General features: G+C 33.3%; 1 protein-coding gene across 10 annotated transcripts in view; it reads right to left on the bottom strand.

The window, feature by feature from the left end:
- akap13a (A-kinase anchoring protein 13a) overlaps positions 1-13,369 on the bottom strand; it is a 96,076-nt gene that overhangs the window by 51,747 nt on the left and 30,960 nt on the right. For 4 of the 10 annotated variants that reach the window (XM_087260644.1, XM_087260642.1, XM_087260649.1 and 1 more), the window contains 5 exons: positions 12,922-13,205; positions 10,189-10,236; positions 6,688-6,747; positions 2,829-3,009; positions 299-401 (listed from right to left, as the gene is read on the bottom strand). In XM_087260644.1, the coding sequence (XP_087116770.1) occupies positions 299-401; positions 2,829-3,009; positions 6,688-6,747; positions 10,189-10,236; positions 12,922-13,205 (676 nt within the window). Of the gene's footprint in view, positions 1-298; positions 402-2,828; positions 3,010-6,422; positions 6,577-6,687; positions 6,748-10,188; positions 10,237-12,921; positions 13,206-13,369 lie in introns of those variants that run through there. The other 6 variants (XM_087260646.1, XM_087260643.1, XM_087260650.1 and 3 more) reach the window with 3 other exon arrangements.

Here is a 13,369-nt window from a genome sequence, read left to right on the forward strand (position 1 = left end):
GAATTAACAGGATTAATAAACACATGACCATGACAACGTAGTTTATCTGAGTTCATTTTATCATAACATCCTCATAATAAGGTATGTAATGATGCAACACCTTTGTTGCTGCTTATTAGAATGCTAAAATGAATTAATATTGAGTCCATCAATTCCAAAACCATGAATCAGTATAAAGTAATTATAAAATCAGTTTTTCATATAGCATGTTTTTTTTTTTTTTTTTTTTTTTTTTTTAATCAACAGAGCAATAAATCCATAATGTAATTCATCTATGGGAGACAGAAATGCTACTTACCATCTAAGTCCCGTTGACTGATGGACAGCATGGAGACTGATTTTGTGAGAGGAAGCGTCACGGATGAACTGCTGTTTCGGAACTGATGATATTTCCTGGATTTCTGCAATCAAAATAATACATTTTAAAAATGAGACCCTTTGCTGTGACACTCATATATTTAACTCAGGTGCTGTCCATTTCTTCTGATCATCCTTGAGATGCTTTCACGCCTTCAGCTGAGTTTGATTATACTGATTGGACTTGATTAGGAAAGTCACACACATGTATCTTACAGCTCACAAGGCATGTCAGAGCAAATGAGTATCACGAGGCCAAAGGAACTGACAGAAGTGTAGCAGGGCACAGATCTAGCAATAATTATAAAAAAAAATTCTGCAGCCCCTAAAAGCACAGTGCCCTCCATAAACCTTTAATGGAAGACGTTTGGGACGTCCAGAACCCTTCCTAGAGCAGACCGAGCAAAGTCAGCAAACTGGGCTACTATGGTTGAAGAGCCTTGGTGACAGAGATAAAGATGAAGCTAAAGATCACTGTAGCTGAGCTCCAGAGATGCAGTCGGAAGATGGGAGAAAGTTGTAGAAAGTCAACCATCACTGCAGCCCTCCACTAGTCATGGCTTTATGGCAGAGTGACCCGACCTGCATGGAGTTTGCTTAACAAAACAACTGAAAGACTTCAAGATGGCGAGAAATCTCTGCTCTGATGAGAACAAGATTGAACGTTTTTGCCTTAATAATAAGCAGTGTGTGGAGAAAACCAGGCACTGCTCATCACCTGTCCAATACAGTTCCAACAGTGAAGCATGGAGGTGGCAGCATCATGCTGTTGGGGTGTTTTTCAGTTGCAGCATCAGGCTGACTGGTTGCAATCGAAGGAAAGAAGAATACGGCCAAAAAACAGAGATATTCTGGACAAAAACCTTCTTTAGGGACCTCAGACTAAGCCAAATGTTTGCCTTCCAGCAAGACAATGACCCTAACTACACAGATAAATAACGAAGGAATGGCTTCACAACAACTCCATGTCTGTACTTAAATGGCCCAGCTAGAGCCCTGACTTAAACTCAATTGAGCATCTCTGGTGAGACCTAAAAATGGCTGTCCACCAATGTTCACCATCCAACCTGACAAAACTGGAGAGGATCTGCAAGGAGGAATGGCAGAGGATCCCCAAATCCAGGAGTAAAAAAACTTGTTGCATCTTTCCCAAAAAGACTCATGACTGTATTAAATCAAAAAGGTATTTTTAGCAAATGGCTGCAATATAACAAAGAGCAAAAAGTGTAAGTAGTTTTTATTTTTTTTACTTAGTTTTGACCGATTATATGCATTTCAGTGCACAAAAATATTTTGCATGATTCTTTGCAGTTTTGTTTTGGAATTATGAAGTTATAAAAGAGATTTCCAAAATCCCCTCAGTAAAAAACAAACTTTGACTTCAAAACAAAAACAAAAAACAAAACAAAAAATGACCATTCAATTTTCAGATTTTTGGACTATACAGTAAAAGAGATGCCTGATTTGCGTATTTAAATATAATAAATAAAAAAATAAAAAATACCAAAAAAATATTCTTGCAAAAAAATTGTTAATGCAACCAATCAACTGGGGAAGTATAGTGATAGTAATTACCCAGCTATTTATTTATTTATTTATTTATTTACTCTGTTGAACTGCAGAGTCTTGCCTTAAACCAGTGGTTCTCAAAGTAGGGGCCAGGACCCCCCGAGGGGTCACGGGACAATGAAGACGGGTCGCCTGGTAATTTCCAAAAATCTATTTATTTTTATCAAACCATAAGGATTACCATATTTTATCCATAAACTACTGAAGAGAAAAAAATAGTTGTTTATAGTTACTATATGGTTACTATATAGTTACTATAGTAGCTTATAGTTACTAGTTTAACTGAATTGCAAACCCCTGGGGTACTTACATCATATTAAAGACACAGCAATAGCGTCAGATGCAGACTGATTTTATAACATCAGGTTAAATTGTCTGGCCCATTTACAGCACTGACATAGATTAAAAATGAAATGAAGAATAGACTTGGGACTATTGGTGTGTGTGTGTGTGTGTGTGTGTGTGTGTGTGTGTGTGTGTGTGTGTGTGTGTGTGTGTGTGTGTGTGTGTGTGTGTGTGTGTGTGTGTGTGTGTGCATTTGCATTTCTAACCACTGTATTTATGACCCCCCTCAGAGGATATTGGGGGTCGTGAGTCACTGGCATTGTCATTTTGGGGGTGACTTGCTGAAAAGTTTGAGGACCCCTGCCTTAGACCAGTGTTTTTCCAGAAACGTGGTTGAGAAAAAATGGCTTAAACGAGGCTTCCTACCTAGTGTGCTGTCATGAAAATAGAGAACAAATATTCTATGAAAAAGCAGCTAGAGGACTTTTTATTTAAATAATAATAAAAAAAAAAATAGAGAAGTACAATCATTGAGCTTCAATTTCCCCTTCCAGATAGTTCTGCTATTTGAAGTCAAATGTCATGCTTTGTAAAGGTAACTCAAACTCATGTCTCACCTGAATGCCTGGACTTCTGCATTCTCCTAAATCGGATTCGGGACCTTCTTCGGTGAGGGACATGAGTGAGCCTCTGTCTTCGCTGTCCTGACGCTGAACCCCCCGTTGATCTTTAGACGGAGCTCCAGACCGCCAGCGTTTGCCATCCTCGATCCCGGCTGCCAGACCCTCTAGACTGTAACTACACACAGGATACAGAGGCGCACAGAGATCAGTGGTGTGGAGTTAGCAAATTACAAAACAAAAGAGAACAAAAAACACATTAGAAGAGTGAGTTAAGCTAACTAAATGAAGTAGAAATAGAAAATTTAACACATTCAAAAAATAAATAAATAAGATAAATAAATAAAAATATATAAACAAAACAAAACAAATAAACAAATGAATAGATGAGACGAAAATAAATAAAACATTAATATATAAAACAAAAATATAAATTAATAAAAAATAAATAAATAGATGAGATGAAAATAAAATAGAAAAATAAACATTAGAAAAGATAAATAAACTAAATAACAAAAATGTAAATAAACAAAATAAATAGATAGATAAATAGATTAGATTAAATAAAGCATATACTAATATATCGAATAAAAATATAAATTAATAAAAAATAGATGATTAGATTAGATGAAAATTAAGAATAAATTAATATATAAAATAAATAAATAAATAAATAGATAAATAAATGAGATGTAAATAAAAGAGAAAAATAAACATTAGAAAAATAAAAAAATAAAATAAAAACAAGAAAAATACGTAACTAAACTCAATAAATTATAAAGAATAGAAAAATAAATACATTAGAAAAGTAACTAAACTAATTAAATAAAATAAAAACATAAAATATAAAAATATAAAAAATATATAAAAATACGTAAATAAGCTAAATAAATTAAAAAATATATAAAGTAGGAAAATTGATATAAATAGAAAATAGAAAAATAAACAAAATAAATATGTAAGTAACCTAAATAAATAAAATAAATATCATCTATTCATCACAAACAATAGATGAATAGATGAAATAAAGAAAAATACAAAAAAATAACTAAAACAATAAGACAATTAAAATAAATAAAAGGGAAAATGCAAAAATATTTTTTTTTATAAATCTACAATAATGACAAAGGAATTAAATTGCAATTAAAATGAATTAAAATTAAAATGCAAATTGCAAATGCTAAAACAAATAAAAAATATTTTTAAAAAAACGTGAAAAGGACAATTTAACCCAAATATATAACCAAAAATAATAAAAATAAATATAAAAAAATCCTCACATTTTTAGATGTATTTTTTCTAATAAGCAAAATTATAGTGTATAAAAATATACTGTACATAAAAAACTAAATATACAACAAAAATAAATGGTGAAAATATTACAAATAAGAAAGTGAATGAGAAAAAAAAACTAGAGATGAAAAGGATTAATATATATATATATATATATATATATATATATATATATATATATATATATATATATATATATATATATAAAGAAAAACAAAACTAAATGTTATAATAAATATGCAAGAAAAATAAACAAGTAAATGAAAAGAAAAATATTTTTAATAAATTCAGAAAAACAAAAAATACACCAGAAAAGTTAATTAATAAGTGCAAAAATCGAACAAAAGCAAAAAACTGAAAGCTTTGAGAAATTAGCTGCGCTATTTAAAGTGACATACATAAAAGCAAAGCTGCGAAGCACAAATTGTTTCTATTAAAAACAAGTATAATTTTTTCCAAAACAACTTGTAGAACCTAACAGTTTTTTTTTATTCACATCCAAACAAATAAACCATCAACGTTTTCCTTTTCTCTCAGAAAGGTGTGTCTGTCTGTGTGGTTTACTACTGACTGACCTGATGCAAAACATGCAAAGCGAACGTACACTACACACAGAAGTGTCCACACTAAAAACAAAAGATTAGAACTTATTTAGCCACACAATAATATAATATTTGGTGTTATCACTGTAATATAATTAACAGCCAATCCTTTCAACAATGAGTCAAACCATATTTTAGTTGAACACCTTCAGTACTTTAAGGACTATATACAGTACTGTATGTAAATCAAAATTTTTACAGACTAACAAGAAAAACAGTGCATTTGACCAACAAAACAGCTTTAGCTATGAGAAACCAAGTCTAATCCTAAAAACCATAGATATGCTGATATACAGTAAAAGCTCAAAAGCAGCACAATGAAAAGTACAATATGCTAAAAGATGAGTGATATGTGTGAGACTTTGCATACACTGTAAGATGTGAAAATAAAGGCTACCACAGTAGATTTTGGATTATATTTTTCAAATTTGCTAGTCTAAAGGATGTTTAAAACACTGAATTAATATCTACATATAATAAAATAAATAAATTATAATATATTACTTTTTTTCTTGTACATTTGAACAGAGATCACAAAAATATTATTATTCTGATTTATAATTATTAAAATAACTCAATAACTTAAAAATAAAAAGAAACACACATAAAAAAATTACATTTCAATATTAATTTTTCAATTGACATTAAGTACTGTAATGATGTCAAATTATATTGCATTATATTTTACATAGTGTAAATTATGTTTAAAAAAGGCTAAAATATTTTTCATAGTTGAAGTGAACATGTGAACTCTAATATAAAGGTCACGGTAATATTGTCCTTCTAATTTGTAATTATTTTAATAGATCAATAATTTGCTTAAAAACAAAAATGAATACAAATAAAAAGAACAATAATCATATTTTTTAAATAAATTACATGCACAAAAATGATAGTCCTGCTTAAAAAATGTGAATAAAATACTTCAAACTTTCAAACTGCAAACTGTAAGGATCACAATTACATTAAACCTGAAAAAAAGATAACTAAATCTACCACATTTACAAAAATGAAGAAAAATGAAAAACCTTCAAACAGTACAAAAACACAATATATTTTAAAATGTCTAAATAAAAAAACATAATAATTTAAAAACAATAACACCTAAAAATGCCTGTATAAAGTGAAAATACAGATTCTTTCAATATAACCTGACATTTAAAAATTCCTTCAATTGACATTACCTACAGCAATCATGTCAAATTATATTGCATTATATTTTAAATAGTGTAAATTATGTTTAAATTGTATTTGCCTGAAATATTTTTTGTCATTGTACTGAACATTTGAACTAATATAGAGATCACAATAATATTAGGCTTCTAATTTATCATTATTTTAAGTAATCAATAGCTTACTAGTTAAAAGAAAAACATGAATTGAAATTAATTACATGCACAAAAAAAAATGAGCCGTTTACAAAAACAAACAAAAATCGAACATAACAAAACAAATAAATATTGAAACCTTCAAAAACCTAACAGTACAAAGACACAACTACATTGACATATCAAAAAATAAATATTTAATAAATAAATAAAAAAAAACAACTAAATAAAAAACTGTAAAAACTGAAAACACTGATTATTTTTATATAATCTGACTTTAAAACCCCTTCAGTTGACATTACCTACTTTAACTGTCGAACCAGTCACATGAAATATTTCACATTTTACTCAAACAAACTTCCTCTTACCTGACATTCGTACCAGACACGACAACCAAAATATTAGTCATCATACAAGAAGAAAAAAAAAAGCAAAGCTACAAAACAAACTGCACAGCAGCAACACTTCTAAGGTTTATAAGCCATCGTCTTCTGCACTGAAGGCCTAAACAAGCGGCTGGTGTTGCCCTCAGACAAACAGGTAATGCAAATGTAGATGCAAAGCTCTTTGTGCTAGTCAAAAGGGGCGGGATTTCAGGTGCGTTTACAGGAAGCGTTCATACACTTTCAGTACCTGATGAGTTTTCTAATCTCTTCCAGTTCTGGGCAGGGTTCACTGGGACACCAGCTCAAACTGGGCAAAATACAGGGGGCGCCAAAGGGGACACAGGTCAGTAATAGGGGTAGTAGAGTTTGGAAAATGAGCAGTTATTTAGTAAATACTCTGTTTACAGATATTGCACTGCAAAAGATATATATTTTCTTTGTTTTTGTCTTGATCCTAGTTGCAATGTCTACAAGTTCATATTTCCAGAAGCTTCCGTCCTGATACAATGAGACGGTATTGCTATTTTTAAACTTTGTACCTTTATTTATTATTTATTACTTTGATCAAATCGTTGATTAACTGAAAGCTAGTCTAAAGCCAGAGGCGCAGATTTATTTATCCATTCATTCAGTTTCCTTCAGCTTAGTCCCTTTATTAATCAGGGGTCGCCACAGTACAATGAACCACCAACTTATCCAGCATATGTTTTGCACAGCCAATGCCCTTCCAGCTGCAACCCAGTACTGGAAAACACCCATACACACTCATTCACACACATACCCTACTGCCAATTTAGTTCACCAAATCCACCTGTAGTGCATGTCTTTGAACTGTGGGGGAAACCGGAGCATCCAGAAGAAACCCACGCGAACACAGGGAGAACATGCAAAACTCCACACAGATATGTCAACTGGCCCAGCCTGCACTCGAACCAGCGACCTTTTTGCTGTGAGGCGATAGTGCTAACCACTGAGCCACAGTGTTGCCCAGATTTATTAATTTTGGTTTGTTATTTAAAGAGCGCATTAGTGGTTACAAAAACGCACACACACATTGCTTTTTACACACACAGGGATGCGCAGCAGAATTAGCTATTATTTTGCTTTTTATAAACAGCATTTTGGTCAGCCCCTGCTGTTTTGAAAGTGCTTAATAAATTAAATTAAACTAAACTAAAATCATTACTGCTTTTATTTGTTTTAGAAGTCCAAATTAATAGCGTTTATCTATAAAACAAGCTAAATAATCTGCTTGTAGTGTATGCAAACAGCATTTTTTTACAAATATTTTCAAAAAGTATGATTATTTTTTATTTTATAATAATCAGGGATCTAATAAGAATAAAAATGAAATCACTTTCAGATTATTTTGCTAACATCACATAGTAAAAAATGAGTGGCATTTAATGAAAGCAAATGCCTTTATGTTATTAAACTAACCATAATCATTTAATCAGGTTTCAAAAATGTTGTTGTTAGATACAGAATGAAAGTTGAACTTAATATTTTTAATCAGTTTAACTGGTATAAGTTGAGACGACTAGAAAAGTTATTTTGATTTAACTTAAGGCAGTTTTTGTTTTTTTGCTTATTTTAATAAAGAACACTTGACCTGTTAGCCAGCACCTCACTTATGGGGGTTGACACCTACCTACAGTACAGTAACATAAGATGGTGACTTCAGTGAGCTACAAGCACCATCTTTTTTTTTGTAATGTAATCATGCATGTAATCAGCCTTGTAATAACCTAGAAAAAAATTGTCTTGAAAGCCAAATGTCTCATGAGTTTATATTTTAAATTAGATGTAGATAGTATGTAAAACAAGATCCCTGCAAAAGTGTTATATAAGACTATATATATAAATATATATATATATATATATATATATATATATATATATATATATATATATATATATATATATATATATATGTGTGTGTGTGTGTGTTTCCTTCTCTCCATCACCGTCAGGGGCACAGTCTTAAAAATGGCCTTCCCAAACTAAAATTGAATAATTGTCTTCTTATTTATTAAATTTTTTTTTTCTGAAAACAAGACAATATTGTTTACTTGTTGTTACGACAGAAGTTTATTTATTTGTTTATTATTACGGATTGTACTCTGTCTTTTTCTTTTGTCCCGCCTTCTTGTTGTTATTCTGTTGTCTTATAGGCTCCCATACCGGCGTGATTCCCTGTTCTGATTGGCTGCTGGTCGCAAAAGCATGTATAAAAAGGAGCTTCCGGCAGGGATCGGGGAGCTCATTTCTGTGCATTCGGTGTTTGGAGTGGAGCTCCTGGGTTTCCCTCACCCCTCCGGCCGACGACCATCAACCAACCTTGTATTGATGACGATCATATGTTAAAATATTTTTGAGAGTTTGAGCGTGTAGGGGTGACCTGCCTATTTATTTGATTACTCTTGACTTTGTTTATGTTAGGGAGTAAGGTAAGATTTTTTTGTATTTTTCTTTAAATAGTAATAGGTAATTTAGTGGATTTATTTTATAGATTCTTTTGTTTGTTATTTTGGCCTGTGGTCACCCTGACGAACTGCTCATTTATATTAACCCCATTTTTCTATGATAAATATATTCATATACACTCTCAACTGAGTGTGTGAGTTTGGTTGTCAACCAAAGGGAATCTTTTGCTTTAAGTTTTGTTTAGTTTGGGAAATCCACCACCCCAACACATTTGTTTTTTCTTAGTTTATTATGCCCTTTTTGTTTCCCTTAGACTTGGGGCGTAATACTTGTCTAGAAAATGCACTAGAAAGAAGACAAAATCTTTAAGAAAAATGTTATTTTTTGCAATGTAGATTTGGAGCACAACGGTAGGGTTTCAGAAGTAAACATTTGAAAACATTGTAATGCTTTATAAGTAATTGTGCTATATTTTGAATTTCCTTCAGAATGCATAATGTTGTTAAACACAAAAATCATCTGCAAAGTTACAAAGTCATTCCAAAGGGATTCATTCTCTATATCAGTAAACAGTAAACTGTTATTTTCAATTGATGACCAGTGGGGCGAGGCCTGGTTGTGTTAGTAGTGTGACGAGTTTATGAATAAAATACACACAGATGTAATATACCAACACACACGCAATGTCCCAAAATATGGAAAATGCTCCCTTTCGGAGACATCATTTTATAATTAATACTTTGCATCTGTTGCTCAGTCGTTACCTAGGTCACTTTACAGCAAGAAAGTTGCTGATTCGAGTCCCAGCTGGGCCAGTTGGCATTCCTATGTGTAGTTTGTATGCTCTCCCTGTGTTGGCGTGAGTTTTCTCCGAGTGCTCCGGTTTTCCCCAAAGTCCAAAGCCATGCGCTATAAGCGAAGTGAATAAGCTAAATTGGCTGTAGTGTGTGAGTGTATATGGGTGTTTTCCAGTAATGGATTGCAGCTGGAAGGGCATGTGCTGCATAAAACACATGCTGGAATAGTTGTCGGTTCATTCTGCTGTGGTGATCCCTGATAAATAAAGGGACTATGCCGAAAGAAAATGAATGAACAAATAAACTTGCATCTGTTCCTGGGAAGGGACAACTGTGTTTCTATTCTGCTTTCTTTTTCTCGAACAGGTTTAAAACTTGCTTTATTCTTAAAATATTACAGCAATATTTACATTTCTACAAGTTACATTCAATTTGAAACCACAGCTACCGTTGTGCTCTATAGGGATCAACATACAATTAAAATAGTGTAAAAAAAAAAAAAAAAAAACAAGAAAACAAGATACCTTCTTCTGTAAAACACAGGCTTCCCCTCTCCTGCGTTTTGCACAGAACTGAAAATGAAAAGATGATGAGAGGTATAAGATGACATGGAAATATGAAGTTATATGAAGTTATATGAAGTACACTGTAAAAAAAATAAATAAATGCCGGGTTTCACAATTGATTTGTGATGGTCAAAATGAAAGAATTAAGTAAACATTTATAAGCTTTTACAAATTAAGTGGATTGAACATAAAACAATTTTGTTGTCTCAAAAAAACCCTCAAAATTTGTGTTGTTTCAGCTTTTTAAGTAAGTTTTTTTTTTGAGTGTAAAATAGCATAAAAAATCTGGAAAAAAAAGAGTCTCCCAAAAGGGTAAAAGCAAAACTTAAAGAAAACGAGTCAAAGCAAATAAGAGTGTTGTTGGATGACTGAAGATGCATGAAGGTGTCACATGACCATTAAAACCTTGTTTATACTTCTGCGTCAGGTGATCGGCCTAAACCACGGGGCATGCAATGCGCGTTGCCGTGCATTTATACTTCTGCGTGCTGTTTGTGTTCCTCTGTAATAACACATCCGAAACGCTAGCTGGCAGTGGGTGTTTATGTTCCTCTGTGTCGAGTTTCTTTGCTAGTGTTTTTTTTTTCTGAGCGCTACCTTAATGTGCAAGTGGCTCAAACTCACTGATTTTGAGTAGGGAATCGGCAAACATGCAATAACATTAATCATAAGGTAAACATAAAACAACAGTTTCCATCTGGAGCTCCTTCACGAGACTCCACACTTGTAAACACTCGCTCCATCAGGCTCGCGAGGCTTTCATCTCTGCCCACACTCATCAGCGCTACCAAGCTGACCAATCACAGAGCTTGCGCTACGCGTAGTTGCGAAAGACACGGCCAGAGCATACGTGCGCTCGATGCAGAAGTATAAATCAGCCTTAAGTGTGAGTGACGTCATTTTAAGCTTTATACAGTTGAAGTAAGAATTATAAGCCTCCATTTATTTTTTTTTCCTAATTTCTGTTTAGATTTTCTGTTTAAACTTCTGTTTTTCAATACATTTCTAAACATAATAGTTTTAATAACTCATTTCTAATAACTGATTTATTTTATCTTTGCCATGATGACAATAAATAATATTTTACTAGATATTTTTCAAGACACTTCTATACACTTCTATATTTATAGCTTATAAGTGACATTTAAAGGTTTAACTAGGTTAAATTAACTAGGCAGGTTAAGGTAATTAGGCAAGTTATTGTATAATGATGGTTTGTTATGTAGACAAACGAAAAAAAAAATGCCTAAAGGAGCTAATAATTTTGACTTTAAAAAATTTTTTAAAATTTTAAAAATTTTAAAAATTTTAAAAAGTTTTAAAAATTTAAAACTGCTTTTATTCTAATAAAGACTTTCTCCAGAAGAAAAAAAAATATTATCAGACATACTGTGAAAATGTCCTTGCACTGTTAAACATTGTTTGGGAAATATTTAAAAAAAGAGAATAATATTCAAAGGGGGCAAATAATTCTGACTTCAACTGTAAACAAATTGAGCGTTGTACCTGCGCTGGTTAAATAATGACATTTATTTAAGGAAACATTACAGCATGCAAAAATTACAGTAATGCAAAATAAAAAACTAATAAAATTGTTTATTGTATTTTTACATTTGATTTTATAATAATTATTATTTTATTTGTTATTCAAATAAAATGTATTACATAAATGTATTTTCAAGTCAAATTTAAGCACTTCTGAAACTTATCCAGCACTTTACTTTAAAGTGCTTCATGAATAAACTGAGCATTGTACCTGCGCTAGTTCTCTGCAACTAGTTGCCGGCAGCTAGCTCTCTGCAACTCTCACATGGTCGCCCACTGAAGCTAAGCAGGGCTGCGCCCGGTCAGTACTTGGATAGGAGACCACATGAGAAAGCTAGGTTGCTGCCGGAAGTGGTGTTAGTGAGGCCAGCAGGGGGTGACCAACCAGCGGTCTGTGTGGGTCCTAATGCCCCAGTATAGTGACGGGGACGCTATACTGCTCAGTGAGCGCCGTCTTTCTGATGAGACGTTAAACCGAGGTCCCGACTCTCTGTGGTCGTTAAAAATCCCAGAATGTCCTTCGAAAAGAGTAGGGGTTTAACCCCGGCATCCTGGCCAAATCTGCCCTCTGGCCTCTGTCCATCATGGCCTCCTAACCATCCCCATATTCCAATTGGCTTCATCACTGTCTCCTCTCCACCACTCAGCTGGTGTGTGGTGTGCGGTCTGGCGCATAATGGCTGCCGTCGCGTCATCCAGGTGGATGCTGCACACTGGTGGTGGATGAGGAAACCCCCCCATTGTGTTTAAAGCACTTTGAGTGCCCAGAAAAGCGCTATATAAATGTAAGGAATTATTATTATTAATTATTATTAGTTTATTTCCTTTAATATAGTTTTGAATTAGATTTTTTTACTACAATTTTGGACATTTGAAGGTTTTTTTTAATGATGAAACAGATTGTTATTGAGAGTCTTGTTGAATCTGAGGTTGGGGTCTGTGTGCTGAGAGATTATTGATTGAAGAATTTTTTTTTTTTTTTTTACTACTGGATATTTAATTTGTCTTAAGGCAAGGGAAGCGATTTTATTCTGTATTGTTTTACTGTTTTGCTTTGACTTTTATTGTTATTTTGTAATGGTGTAACGAATCACAAATCTCAAACTTTTGTATTAACCTGCTTTATGAATAAACTGAGCGTTGTACCTGCGCTGGTTCATTTCTTCCTCTCCCGCCTGGTTCTTTCCAGGACCCCAGCTGTGTCTGCGGAAGGGAGAGAGGGGTCGTCCAGAGGAGCGGAAGAGAGAAGCGGGCAGCGGCGTCTCTGTTAGTCTGTCTTTAGCCTCGTCCTCCGCTTCTCCTCTGAGTTGGGACTCCTCTGAGCTCTCGGCGGACGAGCTGGGACGTCCCACGCTGGTTGTGTCGTCTGTGGAGGAGCAGGAGACCGAGACCTCGCTGGTGCTGTCACCTCCTCCTACTGACCCCTGACCCTGACAAACAGATTTACAGAAAGATGAAAAATTATTATTCACAGTGCTACTGATATACACATGCTGGGTGTGTATTGTGAAGGATGAATGGAAATGTGAAATGCAATAAAATAGAAAATTAAAAATAAAAGTTGAAACATTTTACATCATCACAGCTTTTTTAT

This window comes from Danio rerio, chromosome 7, assembly GCF_052040795.2.
Source record: "Danio rerio strain M-AB ecotype USA chromosome 7, GRCz13ab, whole genome shotgun sequence".
NCBI classification, from domain to species: domain Eukaryota; kingdom Metazoa; phylum Chordata; class Actinopteri; order Cypriniformes; family Danionidae; genus Danio; species Danio rerio.